Source organism: Alligator mississippiensis, chromosome 2, assembly GCF_030867095.1.
Source record: "Alligator mississippiensis isolate rAllMis1 chromosome 2, rAllMis1, whole genome shotgun sequence".
In the NCBI taxonomy this organism is placed as follows: Eukaryota; Metazoa; Chordata; order Crocodylia; family Alligatoridae; genus Alligator; species Alligator mississippiensis.
This window is the reverse complement of record NC_081825.1, coordinates 157489645-157508336: the sequence shown is the minus strand read 5'-3', so window position 1 is coordinate 157508336 and position 18692 is coordinate 157489645. Positions and strand designations below refer to the sequence as shown.

At 42.0% G+C, this 18692-nt stretch overlaps 1 protein-coding gene across 6 annotated transcripts in view; it reads right to left on the bottom strand.

Annotated features, from left to right (window-relative positions):
• BMPR1B (bone morphogenetic protein receptor type 1B) overlaps nt 1-18692 on the bottom strand; it is a 517894-nt gene that overhangs the window by 32181 nt on the left and 467021 nt on the right. For all 6 annotated transcript variants that reach the window (XM_059722335.1, XM_014600279.3, XM_019488076.2 and 3 more), the window contains 3 exons: nt 8522-8624; nt 6637-6739; nt 64-160 (listed from right to left, as the gene is read on the bottom strand). In XM_059722335.1, the coding sequence (XP_059578318.1) occupies nt 64-160; nt 6637-6739; nt 8522-8624 (303 nt within the window). The remainder of the gene's footprint in view (nt 1-63; nt 161-6636; nt 6740-8521; nt 8625-18692) is intronic.

The window sequence follows — 18692 nt, the reverse complement described above, 5'->3', positions numbered from 1 at the left end:
CAGAAGTGATATTAGGAACAAATGTGCAGCACACAACTCTTCAATATTGCTGACTTAACTTACCTGAAGTAGCAGAATATGATGATTAGCACCAGGAGTATACTGCACACAGTCACAGAGATCAGCAAGGCTTTATGTTGAATGTTCCCTTCAACAAAATCTGAAATAGTATTTTTTTTTTAATTAAGCCACTGTAAAATGACTTTACTTTTGCCTTAGAAGTCACCACTATGCTAGAATTCCCCAGAGATCTTTAACACTAGGGTCAGATCTAACCTGTATCCTGCCTCTCTGAGTCCAGTTTCATATGTAAGACAGCACACAAGAATTCATAGATATATTATAAAACTGTTTCCTTTCTCTTTTTTGAAGATTATTGTAAAACACCGCCCTGGATTTCAGAGCCATTTTATGTGCTTGTTCTTTGGCCTTTTACATTGCTTGAGAACTCTCCGATTCTGCAGTTCTCATTCAGGCAGCACTCTTATGGTAACAATGGAGCTCTTGACTGTGTTTGTAGTGTTATATTTGGCCCTTAATGAAAAAAATCAGGAAAAACCCATAGCACCTGCAGTCTTGTATCTTACATATCTTGTCAGCCAGGACTGACATCAGATCTGAGATACCTTTATCTTAATTCACTTCTATGTTACTGTTATGTCACTCACTTAAAACGGAAGGGAAGCATGACTGTATTCATGGTAACAGAGGAGACATAGTGGCTTGCATTTTCACTGCTAAGGTATATATTTAAAAATGTTAGTGATATTTACAACAATTTAAGGTCTTCTGCCTCTTTGTCTCTCTCTGCCTCTCTGTTAGAACACTTCAGCAATTCCCTCCCTCCCTCCCGCTTTGTTCTGTATATTGGGTGAAAATTATAAAATCTTACATTTATGGCTAAAAATATCCATACCATACCAAACTGCCCTTCAAAAACTCTCTGGAAGTGCAACATGTAAAACAACTGGTTAGAAATTAGATGATGTGAAAGTGCCTGAAGCATTCAAATTAATTCTGCATTAATCATATATTCTGTTCTAAAACTTAACTGTAAACTCCAAATTTGTATTCCTGTTTCAAATGTGTGTTTGTGCATATTTTCATGCAAAAAACTGGACAAGTATTGTCCCATCCTCCTTTAAAACTACATCACCTCAAAATGATGCTACTTCATTCACTTGCTCCCCCTCCCTATGTTGGTGCTCATTGTAATGCAGATTAGGATGAGGTTTTCTGAAGCCCTCTCAGACTGACTGTCTTGCTGAACATGCAGTAAACTGCAAGAACTCTATCCTTATCGACTCATCCTGGAATAGCACTATTACATTTCAGATTTACTAGGGTAATGAGACAAGGAGGTTCCTATGGGACTCTTGACTTACTGTCAGGCACTTTTATTTTAAAGATCTGGTTCCTTTTCTTATTTTTGCCCCCAACTATTTCTTTTCTTCTCCTTTCTAACAGGAACAGAGATTACCTACCAATATGCCTTTTGATCATATTGGTCATGTTTTAACCTGCCATTACCTGCTCTTGGAGCATTGACAATGTAAACATTCAAGACATGGCCATTGCCTTTGAAAGAAGACACTGACATGATGCCTATCAGGAAAACACTAGAGCACATCATTCTCACCATAGCAGCAGATTTCTACCTGGGCTGTCACTCCAAGTGTGATGGGAGCTGAAACAGAGAACTCACTAGGGAGCTCAGTCCTCTCTGTCAAGGAGGTGGTTGTTCAGGGAGGCAAAAGGCTCTATTTCCTGGTGTATAAGCAGTCTAGGTCTGCCAGTCATTTCCCTCTAAAATGTGTGGTTTGTAACAGTTTAAGATGTCACAGCCTATCAGCCCATGAGAGGATAAATAGAGCATGCAGATCATAGAGGGAGTATTTTTTATATTCTGGAGAACAGGGAGATTTGCTCACAGCAAGGGATCCAATTTCATAGAACATTTCACAACAGAAGTTGGACTGGCAGTTTTTGCAGATGCTAAACACAATGAGCATTGCATGCTGCATATAGGAAACTCAATTCTGACCTTGGCTCCTGGGCTAGCATAATTCATACAGAGTAACTCTGATAGAAGTCAATGAAATTACACCCATGAGAAATTTGCAAGTTGACAATTAGGGCTCCATGCCCTTTGGTATTCTTTAGTGTGTGTGCGCGCGTGCATGCTTGTTTAAAGAACTGTATAAACCACGGTATTTTTAAGTAACTCCAAAGATAATTCTTCCAAGAACAGTGTCTAGAATTCTATATATTGTGGCAAATATTTTTAAACTTGGGTAGCTGAAGTTCAGGATCTTAACATTCCTATTTAGGTCCCTATATATAAAGTGGCCAGATTTGCACAAGCGCTAATTGTGCCAGAATGTGTATAGCAGTCAGCAGGTCTCTAAGTACTGTGCACCTCTTGAAATCTGGATGCTTATTATTTGGTGCTTCTTGTTAGACACACCCTCCCCCACCTTTCTGAAGGATTAGGCTGTGTCTTGGGACATCACATCGCTTTATTAATGACTTCCTATACGCACAGTGGTTAGGAAGTGGGCCCTACTACTATAGCAAGGTAGCAGACATCTTTCTTAAGCCCTTTTGTAAAGCAATAATGTTGGTGGGACAACAACTTAGCCATCATCAGCCCATGCTTCTAATTATCCTGGACGGATTTCATTTGCTTAGGTTGAAGCTTTGTAAACTATCTGATGGATGATCAACAAAATATAAAGAAATGCAGCCTGATTTCCCAACTTTTTAATGTCTGTGAAGTCAAAGGAATGGTGCCAACATTCCTGGGCAATTAAGTCCTCTATCCATCTACAGAATAGAAACCACACACAGAGCAGTAGTGAAAACTTTTCCCTCTACCTCCTCTCCCTCAGTTCTAACCTGGTAAGGCTGTTCTCTAGGGGTGGCAGAGGAGCAGGCTAGTTCAGTCCTCAAGATCGCTCAGTCATTGGTGTGACTGTAAAGGGTGCCAATTAGCAGAGAGCCTGTGCTTTGTTTTCTAATGTTTTGTTACTTGGTAACTACAGTTATGCCAAGCAGCGAGGTTATAAAAATAAGCAGAAAAGTTTGAGGACGCCACAGTGAGTTATTAACTGTGGGATACAAAATAAATTAGCAGCTGGTTAGTGAAGCTCCTTTATATACTCTGGTTAAAAGTGGACATTAGCCATCATCTAGCAACTCAAATGCAAAGATTCTACTTTGTACAACCAACATAGTGATGCTATTTATAGGCACCACACACAGGTGTCACTGTTGTCTTCAGTACAGGGAGGGAAAGATGATAATGAAAGAAAGCAGAAAGAAAGTGCCTTAGAAAAAACTTTTCCAATAGTTCTGGTGCTTTTCTGACCCCCATCAGTTGCTCAACTCACCCTGTAATGTATGGTGCTCTGCTGAAATGTGCCTTTAAAACTCACCACAGTGAGTTCAAGGTAGTGTCAGCATATAAAAAAGATGGGAAGAGTCCCATCACTCCCCAATTTCCTCCACTGCACAGTGTTCAGATTATCCCTGGTAAAAACTGCAGTAAAATCCAAGGCTTGGAAACTGTGCAAATATCAAACCCCATCATTCCTCCAATCATTCCCTTGCCCATTCATCACTAGCTGTACAGGCAGGGAGCCAGACATGGTGGCACCACCACTTCTGCTTATAAAGGCTTTAAATCAGTAAAGACATATTTCTTCTCTCAACTGCTTTCAGCCTGCACTTTTGCTGGGATTTCCAGTAATAAGTTTTATTGTTCAAAATAGAGGTGTTTTATCAGACTTGATTAGTATTCTCATTTCCTTAATAAGGCAGATGCATGACTGCCAAGAGGACAACATGTTATCTCCAAGGTCCTATATTCTACTTCTACTTCAGTAGAATGTATTCTAACACTACCCAGAAATAGGTTTAACTGCTGTTGTGTTTTACCTTCCTGCCTGACTAATGTTAATTCTTCCATCTGATACTTTTATGTACATCGTGCTTCATTTCTTTTCATGGTAAAAAGAGACAACTCCATCCAGTAAATGCTAAGCCTGGAAATACACTTTCAGAACACACACTGCATGCATTTGTAGATGTTGTTTCTGTGCATGTGTTAATTTGTAGTTCAGCAACCTTTGACCCGCAGCTGGAAGACCTTGCTAGACCCAATGTTCCCCTGAGATATGACCTTGGTTATAAGTTCCTGATCAGAATCAAACTTTTTTGTTTCTTTTCAAATGCAAAACAACATCCATTCTTTTTGTATGTAATCCAATGGGGCTTTGTTTCTAAAAGTCCATCTTTAATTTATTTTTTTAACATCATTATTTATATTAAGGCCTAATAACAATTTTCAGAGCATTCACTGTATCATATACTAAACAGAAATCCCAGACAGGAAGAATGGTTATAAACACAGCACTCCTCAGTAGTTATACCAACTAAACAATTTTATATAAGGCTACTGGGAGGATTAACTGTCTAAATTACTACCCAGTGCTGAGATTGTGATGGGGCAATAGAAAGTTCTACCAGTCACTGGCACCAAGAATTCCAACTGACCATATTAGCATGCAACTTTTATAAAGGTGCTGACTTCAGAATTGCCAAACAATTGTACACAAGTCCCAGATAACTACATTTTCTAAGGCAGTCTCTAAACTTACACCCACAATTTTCTGCCTTAACTTAGTGCCAGATGATGTATTTTTCAAAGAAAGTCTTAAATGAATATAGAATCATAGACCAGAAGAGACCTGTAAGCTCATCAAGTCCAATCCCATGCCATAGGCAGGAGGTTAATGAGCTCAAACTAGCTCAAGGAAGTGCTTGTCCAGCTTCCTCTTGAACACCCCTAAGGATGGTGACCACACCACCTCTGCCGGGAGTGTGTTCTAGGTTCTCGTTACCCTTACGGAGAAGAAGTTCTTCCTTATGTCCAGTCTAAATCTTCCCTCTATTAGTTTGTGCCCATTGGTCCTCGTCCTCCCAAGGGGTGCCTTCCTGAAGAGTTGCTCCCCCAGATCCTGATGTTGTCCCCTGACATATTTGTAGGCAGCTATCAAGTAATCTCACAGCCTCGTCTTACTCAGACTGAACAAGCCCAGCTCCTGGAGTCTCTCCTCATGAGGCCTACCCTCCAGGCCCCTAATCATATGAGTGGCCCTTCTCTGTACCCTCTCGAACTTATCTGCATCTTTCTTGAAGTGCACTGCTGAAAACCACATTATAACTGTTGTGTTCTTCAAGATTTTGTTATATTACCTTTTCTTTGTCAAATAATAATTCTGGGAGTACCCCAGCAGCGGAAATGCTGTTTAAACTTTATTTAGTTATGTCATTTATTCAACAGATATTTTCTTTGTTATTTGGTCAATTTATCTTATGTAGCTGTCACTTGGTATCTAAATACCATTCCCTTCTTCCTCTGCACTCTCCCCTCCTAAAAGCAAACAAATAAAAAAGCAAATATGTTTTGACATTAATAAAAACTTGTTTTGGTGGGCTATTTTTGCATAAGCAGCAGATAGCACAGGCAGAACGCTAGCTGCTGGGTTTTTCTAGGCCAGTGGTTCCCATCGTTTATGTGCCCAAGGACACATTCGAATTGAAAAGAAAAACCAGCGAGTGCCAGTATGACAGCATTTTTTGTTGGAATAATGATTTTTACTGATCAGGAAAATGTGCATGGGCACCTGAATAAACCTTGGGAGGCACCATAGCACCCGCAGGCACCAAGTTGGAAACTGCTTTTCTAGGCCAATTCATCTTATGTGCACAAATCTAGAGATCTGAATGACTTTTTGTGAAGTGTTTGCCTTCATGTGGAATTTAGTCCAAAATGTTTAGGATAGAAAGGAAAATTCTTTGGAAGACAGAAGAAAGGGAAGAGTTAGGCAAAGATCACTTCATTTCAACTCTGCAGAGTTATCTCAACAAGCTGTAGGGGAAATGGATTTATTTTCTGAATTAAAATAATATTATTGCATATACTAATCCAGCCTGAATAATCTGCACTTAAGATTCTCTCTCTCCAATAACCATTTTTCTTTTACTAGAGACCAACAAAATCACATAAAACTATTATACTTGGAGTCAGAATGTTATGAGGTTGCATTGCTTTTATGGTTCACCAGTCAATTGTGAACTATTTACTTTATCTATTGCCCTCTATGTGTCTCAATCCAGTATCCCTTCTGTGAAGAATCCCATTGAAAAAAAAATGAAACTGCTGAGTGTCATACTTAAACTATTATGCAGCTACAGACTACAGTCATTTGTAATGGCAGAGGCGATTCATTATCATTACCATTATCATTATTGTCATCACCATCATTTAACATTAGTATGGCAGTTGCAAAGACAGGTCCGAATAAGGTTAAGGCTCTGCACAAATTTAGCCAGACATTTTCTGCCCCTGCCTAACATGGATTGAGAGCTTTTTGGCATAGGATTTATTATTTCACTACAGGCCTGTACAGCACCAGTGGGACTCCCTTTGACTCAACAATACAAATAATACTAAATATCAGGAGCAGTTAAACAGAACTTTTATGCAGTTCTTCCAATTCTCTTTACTTTGGGTTTTCTAGGGAAAAAAAAAAGTACAAGTTCCAGGCTGGATTTACCTCCTCCACTTACCTCGGTTTTTCAGTGGAGGCAATGTAGGGTGCAGGTGTTTGTTACAGTAATCTTGGCCCGTGCAACATTCAATAGATCTTCTTTGGTGTGATATAGGAGTATCCTGCAATAAAAGAATTCACAAAACTGAGCACTTTCAGAACCTGAGAAGCAAATAGATCTGCATGGTATACAGGAGCAGCGCCTCAAATGTGACAGCAGTAATGATTTGTGCCATCCTAATAAATCCACAAATCATTGGAGTTAAGCATTAAGAGACAAATTAATCCTTTATACATTTTCACTGCAGCAACTGTTATTATATAAAGTATTAGGTCCTAGCCAAATCAGAAAGCTGTGTGTGTGAGTGATTATACAAGCATTATTTTCCGCATCCAGTGCAAAGCACCCAGAAATTTACCCTGCAGGACAATATTTCCAAAGAAGTAAGTGAATCAAGTCACAGTAGATTGCTGTTGGTACTGGGTACTTCAGAAAATCTGGCCATGCCTTTAGAATGGATCTGGGAACCTCATTTTCTTAGAAAATTCTTGGCATTGGAGCATTTGGTATAAAGGAATCCCCACCAATAAAAGGAGATTCTGAAGGGCATGACAGGAAGCAGAGTTGGAGAGGCCTTTGGTGACATTTACTGGTATAATGGCTCCTAGGGGGTTTATTATAAACTGGTTTGATTTGAACAACCTTTGGGTTGCTCTAATTTGGTCTGCAGGCTGTATATTTGTGAATGGGAGCAGAAAGAAGATGTCTACATTGCAGGCTGCCATGCAGGTCAGAATACCTAAGATATCTTTAAAAGATCTAGCTTGAGTATGAGAAGCAGTTTGGCTGTAGAGCTTCACATACTGCTTTGGCTAAACTGCTTCCACTACCTGAGCTAGTCTCTTTGGTTGCCTATACATGTGCTGGTTCATGTTCTAATTAGAATGTGTCAGAGTAAGCTCGATTAATTGAGTCTGTTCCACGTTCTAATTAGAATGACCCTGTATGGCCTCACCATCATGTGTATTAAGCCTCTGAGCATTTTAAAATAGTCACAGGTGTACTTTATCTAAAACCTCATTGAATGAGGTTTAGATAAAGCACCCCATGGCCATTATTGCAAGGGGAAGGGGCTTAATACACATGATGGTGAGGTGTTTTAATTAGACTGGCTCTCCAGGAACTGCTCTGCTTAAAACCCTGAGGACATGTATAAGCAGCTTTTAAAGCTACCTCAGGCATCTCTGTATTATACTGAAGCATTACAGACATACTTTGAGAGACCTCTCTATTTCATTTGCTGCCCTGACTGCCATCCTCCTATCACAGCTGAGGATTTAGCTTCTAGAGATGTCTTTGCTTTAAACATCCAAGCATAAAAGAGAATTGCTGTGCAGGATGAAGAGTTTATTGCAGTATATAAAATGGAATCTGATGTATTTCTATACAGAATAACTTCTTCAGCCAGGGAGAGTCATAACTTTTGCTGTCTAAATATGCAGGACTCAGCTGCTCATCAGTAATGTGTTACAGCCTGGGCGGGGGTCGGGGGAGAGAATAACAAGTATACACAATACAGCAGTCTAAGGGAGGAAATTAAAAATGCCCTATATAATTTTAACTGCAGGATGAACTCAGAGAAGGAGAATGTATTAATGCATATTACAATTTCATCAGGACACTAAGGTTTGACTCTCACTAACTTACCTAGCAATGCAAGGTCCTGTACATGAGTAATTTGGTATACAAATGGCATACCCTCAGCCAGTTAGTGCAAAGGACCCATTTCCCCAATGAACAAAAATAAAAGTTGTTGATGTAGTCATTCTTTCTGATAGCACTCGAGTCAACTGGAAGCTAGCACAGCGGTTAGACCAAATTTTGATCATAAAAACTTTCTTACCCGGCACTGGAAGTCTGAGCCCTCTAGTCCTAGACATCCCTTGGTGATTAAATGCCCACCAGCCTCATCTTCTTCTATTATGGTGAAACAATAGCCATCAGTGCTGGGGATTTGAAAGAACAGAACAGAATTAGTCTTTTATAAATCAGAGATGTGCTGTTGGTGACAGCCTGAACGCTACACCTAGGTTTACAAATGTATCATTAATAAATCAACGCATCTTAAGTAACAATGAAACAAAATGCTTATATGACCAAACTTTTACTCTGTGCATAAAAACTCTCAATATAGAAAACAATGGGTACCACAGGCCGTAGGTACCCATGGCAAACAGTTAAAATGTAAGTCAACAGAGAGTGACAGCAATAGCCTATAATAACTTTACTCTGCCAGGGCCTATCGGGGTGGGGGGGTTGGGGGCAGGAGGGCCATTTGTCCCAGGCCTCTCATTCATGGAGGGCCTCAAATTTAGACTTTTGACGTTATCTCCAAATGAGGTTATGCATACAGACACAGAGATACACTGACAGGATTGAAAGAAGAAGAAAAAAGCTAGAAAAGCACTTGTTAAATAAAAAAGGAACATTTATTACAAATTATTGCATTGTATTTTGAGCCTCAAAAAATGGAAGTGGCCCGGGCTTCTCTCGACCTCTGAGAGGGCCTGTACAAAGGAGGCCAGTCTGCAAAGCTAAAATGCCTTCTCTTTCAAATCCCCGAAGTCATAACCCCAAAGTTCAGTTGGACCCCACTGCCAGTGCATAAATTCCCATCCTTAACAGATAGCCTTTGCTAAAGCACTGTCCATCTTGCGCAAGAGCACACTGCATAGAGATTTGCACTATGGTGCAAACAAGAAGAGGCCAGTGTCATTGGAATGAACTGTGAAAAGCTATTGAGAAGAAGGCAGGATAGAGATGCACATTATAGACTAAAAGCAGAGATGCACAACCTTCTGCCTGATTTCAAACTAACATGTCTAACTACCTCACACTATTAAGAGTGATTTGTGGTTCCTGCTTTAACCATATCAGAAACTGCAACACTCTGTTGTGTATGAGTCCTTGAGTTATCATCAACACCCTTCATAACTGTTTACTTGGTTTTAAGCCTAAAGTGATCCATGATACTTCAGTTTACAAGAACATGTACAGCAGAGGACAAGTATACTAACAGATGGTTAGATGGCGCTGGTGATAAATGTCCTTCCCTGATGAAGGTCAAATACATGAATGTTATCAGCAGAAGAAAAAAGGAGAGGGCCCGCATCTTAATGAAAGTCTTTTCCATTAATTTTTCAGCAATTTGGGGCCTCAGCATGTTATCAAAAATAAAAAAACCAAGATTTGTTTCTTAGAAAAACAATATACAAAAATAAAGAGTAAACCTCTTTAAAACCAACCAATTAAGCCAAGCAGCAATAAAATATTAACCTTGTTTGGTTTCTTTCTTCTTTCTAAATTTATATTTGTTAAATATTTTCTCAAAGGGATTTTAGACAAAGCAAGTAAAAGGAAAAGGAATGAAAGGAACAATTAAAGGGCTTCAAGAAAGCAGAATATCATATTATTCTCTCCTTTCTTGAGTGAAAGAAAAAACTAACAAAAAAGACAATAAAGAAGTTGAAAGAAGTTGTAGGAAAAAAAGGATTCCTTTATACATTGAATGCATCAACCTAGTCTGTATACACTGGCTAGAGCAGAGATGGATACCAGATAGGCTAGCACCAAATATTTGCTGCAGCAGGTTTAAATTAATTGTGTGGGCTCAAGTTAGAGCAAGTTCATTATTTTGAACGTGGGTGGATCTAGAATTTTGAAAGGGTACAGATGGTGTGGTACAACATCCCATATAAAACAGCATACATTTTTATCCAGGTAAAAATAAACTAGAAGCTTTAACAATATCCTAGGAGCCTAGCGCTATATTATTCAGTTTAGGATCCAAGCAAAAAAAAATATCATTTTATTGGAATATGCCTTAATTTACTATATCACATATTATATATAAAACACAAACAACTATGCAAAAAAATGTTGCTTTAGTTCTGTTGTCATTAGAATGATATCTACATTTCTTGCAGATTTATAAAACAAAATCAAGCCTTCTTGCACATGTCGACAATGTACCCAGTGCTTCATTGAAAGTTATTTCCACAGTCAAAAGCGACCTGAGCAGGGTGTGGGGCCCAGGGCAAATCAGCTCATGTGGGGCCCCACACCCACTCCGATTGCAGACCTGAAGAAGCTGCCGCCACCATCGGCATGACCGACATCAGTGATGGAGGAGTGAGGAGGGTAGCAAGTAGCTGGACGCGGTGCCACTGCTCCGCCCAGCTTCATGCCACCACTGCTCTGCCTAACTCCGTGGGCCCCTCCAAAGTGTGGGGCCCAGGGTGGTTGCCCTGATTTGTGCCCCCTTAGGACAGCCCTGTCCACAGTTAATATTTCATAGATTTCATAGACATTAGGGCTGGAAGGGACCTCGGAAGATCATTGAGTCCAGCCCCCTGCCCAGGGGCAGGAAGTCAGCAGGGATCATAGGATCCCAGCAAGATAAACATTCAGATGTCTCTTGAAGGCATTCAGAGTAGGTGTAGCTAGAGTTAAAAACAGTAGGGCTGTGTGAAGTTTCAGTAGCCAATTTGATTTGGAGGAGATTCAGCCCAATTCAGGGAGCAAATCTCCAAATCCAAATCAAACTGGGAGACCAATTAAAAGTTCTGAATTGATTTGAAGCATCCAAATCAATTTGGACAAAGATTCAGAAAAGTTTTGGCAATTCAGCCATAGACTAAATAAGCAACTGACATAGCTAGTAAGTCTTTTGGGGTTGGGGAGGAAAGGGGTGTGGGGGAGGGAGGGATTGGGGCTGGGACAAGTTGCTCAGCCAGGGCAGGGGGGTGCATTACTCAGGGAGGGGGACAGGGGGTTTGGGATGCAGGCATGGCACTGCTTGGAGCTGGGGTTCTGCCCTGCTGCTGCTTGCCCAGCCAACGCGGGGCGGGGGGGAAGTGATGCAGGCATGGCTTGCTCCAGGCATAAGGGGGCAAGTGGTAGCAGGGCATAGCCCCCACTCCCAGCGCTGCCGTGCCTGCATCTGTGCTGGGAGTGGGGACTCTGCCCTGCTGCCCCTTGCCAGCCAGCACAGGGGGGAGGGGAGGCAGGATGCAGGCGCAGCAGCGCTGGGAGCAGCGCTGTGCCCTGCTGCTGCTTGCCCCCTTCTGCCCAGAGTGAGCCATGCCTGCATCGTGCCTCTCCCACCCCCCAGCCCCATGCCAGCTGCAGGGCAAGCAGCAGCAGGGCAGAGCTGTCTTCCAAACTGGCTGAATCTGAAGCAATACTTGCCACTTCACAGAGGCCTAAAACACAGGGATGTGAAAAAGAAGCTACATTATCACGGAAAGCTAACAGATAGCAATATTGCACAAAAAAAGGGGGGGGGGCAAGAAAAAAATCAAAACCATTAAAAAAGGATAGAAAGTCATTAACACCTGTAGAACAAAGAGTTTAGAAGGATATAATGAGCTATAACGTCAAATGACTCCCTTACTGCTACTTGAATAGAAATGCTGCTGCAACTGCCAGGGAGTTGGTTTTAAACTGGGCGGAGCAGGAAGCAAAGGAAACACATATGACTGCCCACCTTTAAACCCCTTGGATCCACCCCCAACTTTGAATAATAATCTATTATAAATTCTGACTGCTGAGTCTGAAACTGACTAGCTGTAACATTACAAGTTACTTTGTCACTGAAGTGAAGGCTAACTTCTATACTTGTTTGATGTCATTCATGAGGCTAACGCAAAAGAGACGATGACTTCTGAGCAACAACTACCTTCATTCCATTGTTCAAAATCAAGATAGGAATGATAGGATTTCTAAGAAGAGAGACTGAGAAGAACCCATTAGTGTAAAGTATTATATCATATTACATTTTATTTGTTTACACAATGCCTTTGATTCATCACAATGAAGCAGGGATAACTCTAGGGACAAGGCAACAGAACAGTAATTGCAATTATCTGAAAAACAAATAAACATAAAAATGTAGCAAGTGATAGTCCTCTCAAAAAATCAAGATAATGGGTTCATAAAAGGAGAAGCAATAAAAGAGTTAAGCTGTCAGAAGAAGTAGTAGTAGGAAGGGGGAAAAAACAACACAGAGAAATCTCAAGTTTCATTTGATTTTCCATCGACTTTCAGTGGAACATATGCTTCTAAATCATTTCACAAAAAGGGAAGCAATAGGAGAAATATCATGATATGAATTTTTTACTCTGGAATTAAATAAAAATGGGACTGCAGTGGAGGGAGAAGGGTGGTAATTTTAAAGGGAAACATCAAAAAGGAAAGATCAAGTTTTAAACAGAAAAACTACCACCTCCTTGCACTGTAAAGGGCTTTAGGCAGATAGAAGAGGTTTTATGTCCTTCAGCACCTGGAAGGTCTCCTCTCTGATGTGACAAACAGATCCTAAGACAACAATATAACAGACCATAAATGCAGAGGAGTACACAGCATATTCCAGCTACCTGGCATCTCCCCAGGTCAGAAATGGAAATACCTCCACCTTCATAATTAGCTGGAAACAAATTTGAGGAAGCATTTATCATATACATTGTTTATTTCGTGTCTGTACATAGGCATGTGTAACATGGATAATTAATGTATGTAAAATAGAATAAAAATGAACTATTATTCTCAATATTGAAAATGTATAGAATTTAAAATAAAATAACACATTCAAAATATTTTAAACCTTTTGTTATGTAATTATGGATTAAAATGAGATGATACTGAAAAATCAAGCCATGTATATATTCTATTAACTTTTCCCAATGAAACATCATGTGATACTACAGTATTGAAAAGTTATTAAGCAGATTTTGGATGTAATAGCTTACAGAGATGTAGTATGTCACATATCTGCCAAGACTAGATTTTTACAGCCATGTCAAATGCCCCCAAAAAAGAAAATAGGTTTATAACTGAAACGCTGACAGGCCCTGAACTGGAACGTGCTGCTATAATTAAAGATTACCAGAACGAAAGAGGTGATCTTAACTGAGACCTTTACTAAATGTCAGAAGACAGGGAGAAAGGCCAAGGGTTTTGCAGCTATTCAAGCAGATGTCCTTACTGGACAATGGCCACGTCTCACAAAAGATGCAATATCAAACTTCGATTGTTGAAGATTTTCTTCTGTCTTACACAGCAGCATGACACCAAGAGCTATTTTCTATGTACCACACCAAAGCTCTCTTTTAAGTACAAAGCCAGAACTACTTTAAGTAACTAGTCACCTGAGAAGAAGTTTACAGATTCCACACACAATCATGCCATAACCTCTTTTTAATTCCTACTCTAAGTAGCCAGAATGACAAAAACTGATTTGTACAAATGATAGCATGCCTCACCCCTTGTGTACAAAAATTCCCAGGGACTCAGCTTGAACCTCATTTTTTGTCAGTACCTTGCCACATCTTTACTTTTTCTGCCATGAAACCTATAATATTGTTTCTTAAACTGTACCTCTTGAGCACATTTCTGGACACACTGCTAGCATAAGTTATATAATCCACAGAGTCCGTTCAAATGAACAAGACTTCTTCTGCACTGGTTCTTAGCGATGATGGTAGAACTGCACAGTATGGCTTGTACAGATCCCGGAAGATCAAGTGCTTTTGGGAACATTCCGTGAATGTCTCTGGTTTGGAAATAGGGCTGAAATTCTCAATTCACTTAACACATGTTGTCACAATCATCACCCAAGAAATACGATGATAAAGGCCAAATCTAGCTGAACACTGTCTTCGGATACTGTCCATAAAACAAACAGCCACTGTAATTTTGTTCAACATAGACTTGTTTTTCAGAGAAAATAATTTGTTAAGTGACTGCATCAGAGTAGTAACATAAAACCCAGTAAGAAGAAGAGCATTATATTACTGCTGAGCCAAATTCATCTTTCACGTGTGTGTGTGTGTGTAAATACTTTTAAGTCAGCGGGAGCCATGCAGATGCAACAAAACACAGAATTTGGCTCATAATGGGCCAAGTCCTCCAGCATGTAAAACGACCACACAGGCCTCAAAGACAGTAGAACTGCTCATGTTCAGCTGTGTGGTATTTCCCAGCTGCCAAGAGGCCATAGAGCCTGCATTCCTCTCCCAAGTTCAGAGCTGTGCTCTATGATGGGTCTCTCTATAACACTACATAATGAGATAAGATTTGGATTTTAAGCGCAACATTTTGGATTTTAAGGGTGCTATGCAGGCTGGGATTCTCACAATTCCTATAGGAAATCCTTTTATGAAGTCCATGAACTATATTAAATACAGACTATAATTAAATACAGGCCTTACACACACATATGGATACATACACTCATACATGTATATACACACAGACATTAGCTAAGTAAAGACAAGTTCAAAAGCCCAAGGATGAACAGATTCAATCTTTGCAGGTTAATCTCAGCTGTGTAGACTGAACCAATAAGGAAGTGAATATTCACTTTTGATTCCAGAAATGCAGCCACGTGCCTGCAGAGGCTCAGGCAAGAAGCTGGGGTGGGAGGCAGGGGGAGGGCACTGGAGCCTGCTGCCCTGCTTGGCCCACCCACCCTGCAAGGAGGGCTTGTGGGGAAGGTGCAAAGCATCCTGGGATGCTGGGGGTGTGAGTTAATTTGAATCTGGAGGGGATCTGAAACAGAAGTTCAATCAACTGATTTAACCTAAATCAGTTAAGTCTGATACTGCTTCCATCCAGGTTTATCGTAAACTGGTTTCAGCCATTTTGAAAGCAGTTTATGTGCACTGAACTTCTGTTGTGTTACAGATTTGAACTTGTTTCTGATCACTTATACTGGTTTGTGTGTAATTTCTGTTCCTAACCATATACACCAAGCACTGAGATCATTTACTCTCTATTTCTGCACAGACTTTCTGCCAGCTGGAGGCAGCTGTGTCAACTGACCTTCTGCTTCTGTCCCTACATGCAACAACATTCATCTTGATAGACTGTAAGATTATTCTTTGTCTTTGCTTTAGTAAGGCTGAATTTACTGTGGGAATCTCAGATATTTTGGGGCTTGCTGTCTGAGCAAGTAACAGCAATACTGCAAGTGCTGGCAAAATTGCAGCAATCCATGTTATGGGATTCAGCAGAGAAATTGGACTATTATCAGCAGTTATTTACTAGCATATAAATGGACCATAAATATACATGGCCTGCATTTTCACAAGTGATTTGTGATTTTGAGTGGTCAGCTGGAGACAGCTTAACAAGGCCTGCTTTTCAGAAAGTATAGTCCACCTGCACACTGAAAATCAAGCTGAACACCTGAAAATCACTAGATGCTTGGCAAACTGTAAGCCACAGCCCTTTACAGAGCAAACTGATACAATTCCCTTCTGCCCTCCCCCACCTTCCTCCAACCCCAAAAACTGAGGTAAGAATAAAAAAACAAGCAGGTTGATGCTGGAGATTATACTAGTTTAGCAAGTAAGGTGGCTTATCCCACTCCGTAGTAAAGGTTTGGGTTACATTAATGGAGGAAAAGAAAAGTTTGGTACAAGGTCTTGTTTTGCTGGAATCACTCAGCCTCATACAGATCCTTGCTCTATTGATGCAAAACATTTTTAGGAATTACATTTAGCCTAGGTTGTGCTGGATTGCAGCAAATTGCAAAATATTTTTTTTTCATGTGATAAAAACTTTAGAATGATTCAGACTGCCCTTTTAAATATATCAAAAGTCAGCTTCTGACAAGCAGATAGCATCTTCATTTGGAATTTTAGTCTAAGTGTTTTTCCTATACTCTTAGCTCCATAGCTTAGTGGCAAAATGAGAACATCACTAGCATGTCGTATCGAGAACATCACTTCCAGTAATGCTGGCAGGGAAACTCAATCCTCTTATTACATTTGATAATCAAAGCTACTTTAAAATATTGCTATGAATGATGTAACAGAGAGCCTGGAACTCTCTCCTACTTAATGGAGAAAGGGCCCAGGTAGAGCCCCAGGTTGGGGAGACTGAGAGGGAGAAAGAAGCAGGAGAGCTGACCCAGGGAAACAGCAACTATGAGTGCTTACTGCAGAGTGAGTTGCTCTGCAGCACAATAGGATGATGCCTGCATTGGCAGTAGGAAGCCTACTGCTAGTGCTAGCTGCTCCACAGTGAGCACATCTACACATGCATTTACTCTATCCCAAATTTACTCTGGTGTAAACTACTCCAGATTAAGTGGGTTAGGGAGAAGATTTGCACCCAGTTCCCTGCAGCCCTGCAATGGGCCCCTGCTGCCACCAGGAGCTCCAGGCTCCCCCTGGGTCCTAGCCTGGGGGCTGGCAGGGAGCACTGGCCCCCAGGGTTGCCGGCTGCTGGGGTGGGGGGAAACAATGTACTCGGGGCGGGGGTGACAAGCTCCTGGCCCTGGCTCCCTGATCAAGGGCATAGGGTTTGGAAAGAGTTGCAGGGGAGGGGCAGATCCCAGCCCCCTGCCCTGATCCACCAGTGGGAGCTAGCAGCTAGCTAGTTGCTAGCTGCCCCACCAGAATATTGGGGCAGGAAGCTGAGAAGTACCCCACCCCTGCAGCTCTTTCCAAGCCCTGTACCTCAATCACCCAATTGGATCACAGGGTTGGGAACTGCCCCTGACCCGGACAGTTCCCAGGCAGCCCTGAGCTGCTCAGGGAAGTCTGCATGTGCAGCCTGAAGCTGGCTGGGGACTGCCCAAAACAAGACAGTAGACAGTCCCCAGCCACCTCCAGGCTGCACGTGCTTCCCCGCACAGCCTGGGACTGGCTTGGAACTGTCCTGATCAGAGGCAGGTCCCAGCCACCTCCAGGCTGGGCAGGGAACTGTCCCCATGCAGTGAGCTCCCAGCCCCTGCTCCACAAATGCAATTATGATCATGGAGTGGGAACTCGGGAGCTTGTTCCCAGCCCCTGCTGTGCAATAGCAGAGTAGGTGATGGGAACAAGCTCCCAACCTATTCCAAGCACTAGCTCCGTAATTGCAAAGCTGCAGCTGGGAAAAAGCTCCCAGCCCCCACCCCGTGATCAGGGAGTCAGGGCTGAAAGCTCCCTGCTGCCAGGGCAGGGGGATACTGTCTCCACCCAGGCACGCAGGGAGAGGGTAGGGGAGCTTGTTCCCCACCCAGCTCTGTAAGCATGAAGCTGGGGGTGGAACAGTCTGGGGAACTTGTTCCCAGCCCCAGACCTGTACTTGTGCAACTGTGGAAGGAAGAAGCTCTGCAGCCTGTTCCCCCTCAGCTCTGTGCTCATGGAGCTCAGTGGGGAACAAGCTCCCAAGGTCCCACCAGCAGGGAATTCCTAGCACTGGCTCTGTGCCCATGCAGCCACTGCTAGGAGACCCTGAACTTCCAGCCTGAGCTTCGTGGTCGCGGGGCTTGGGCTGGGAGACCCTTATAGTTATCAACGGAGCTCAACGGGGCTGGTAGATAAGGATGTCCCAGCCCCCACTCCCTGATTGCAATCTGGGAGCAGTGGGCTTGGAATTCCCTGCTGTTGGGGCAGGGGGACACAGTCCCTGCCTGGGCTCCAGTGGCAGAGCTCGCCCCAGCAGCACACAGTTCCCCAACTCCCAGGAGCAGATTTTCCTCCTGGTGACGTGTCTATATGAGTGCGACGGTGCCTTTAATAACCCCAGGTAAATTTACTACTTGCTAAAATGGGGGAGATTTTCCCTTTTAAAGTGATAGTGTGCTGTCTTCCTTTTTGTTGATGTTGGTGTGACCAGAAGGGAGAGTTTGTGTTATACCTAGGGTGCTTATCTTTTGGTTATAGTTCATAGCAGTTGTTGTGGAAAGGGACTATGAGGGGTGTCTTTTGGAGGTCCCATTAGTGGCCTAGGGGCACGTGTGATTTGAGCCTGGTAGGGCCAGGCTCAAATCAGGTAGCAAATTAACCACAGAGTAAACCAATTTACTGCACAGTAGTAAGCATCAGCATGTGTAGATGTGTGATGCTTACTGCACAGTAAATTGGACTACTGCGCAGTAAAGCATCTAGTGTAGATGCGCCTTTTCAATCTAATAAGTATATCAAGGCATGGTAGGTAAGAAAGAGGGAAGGGTGCCTTAGAGACAGAGTGGAGCACAGGTTATGGGGCCACCAGGGGGCATCATGGCCATCTCTGGA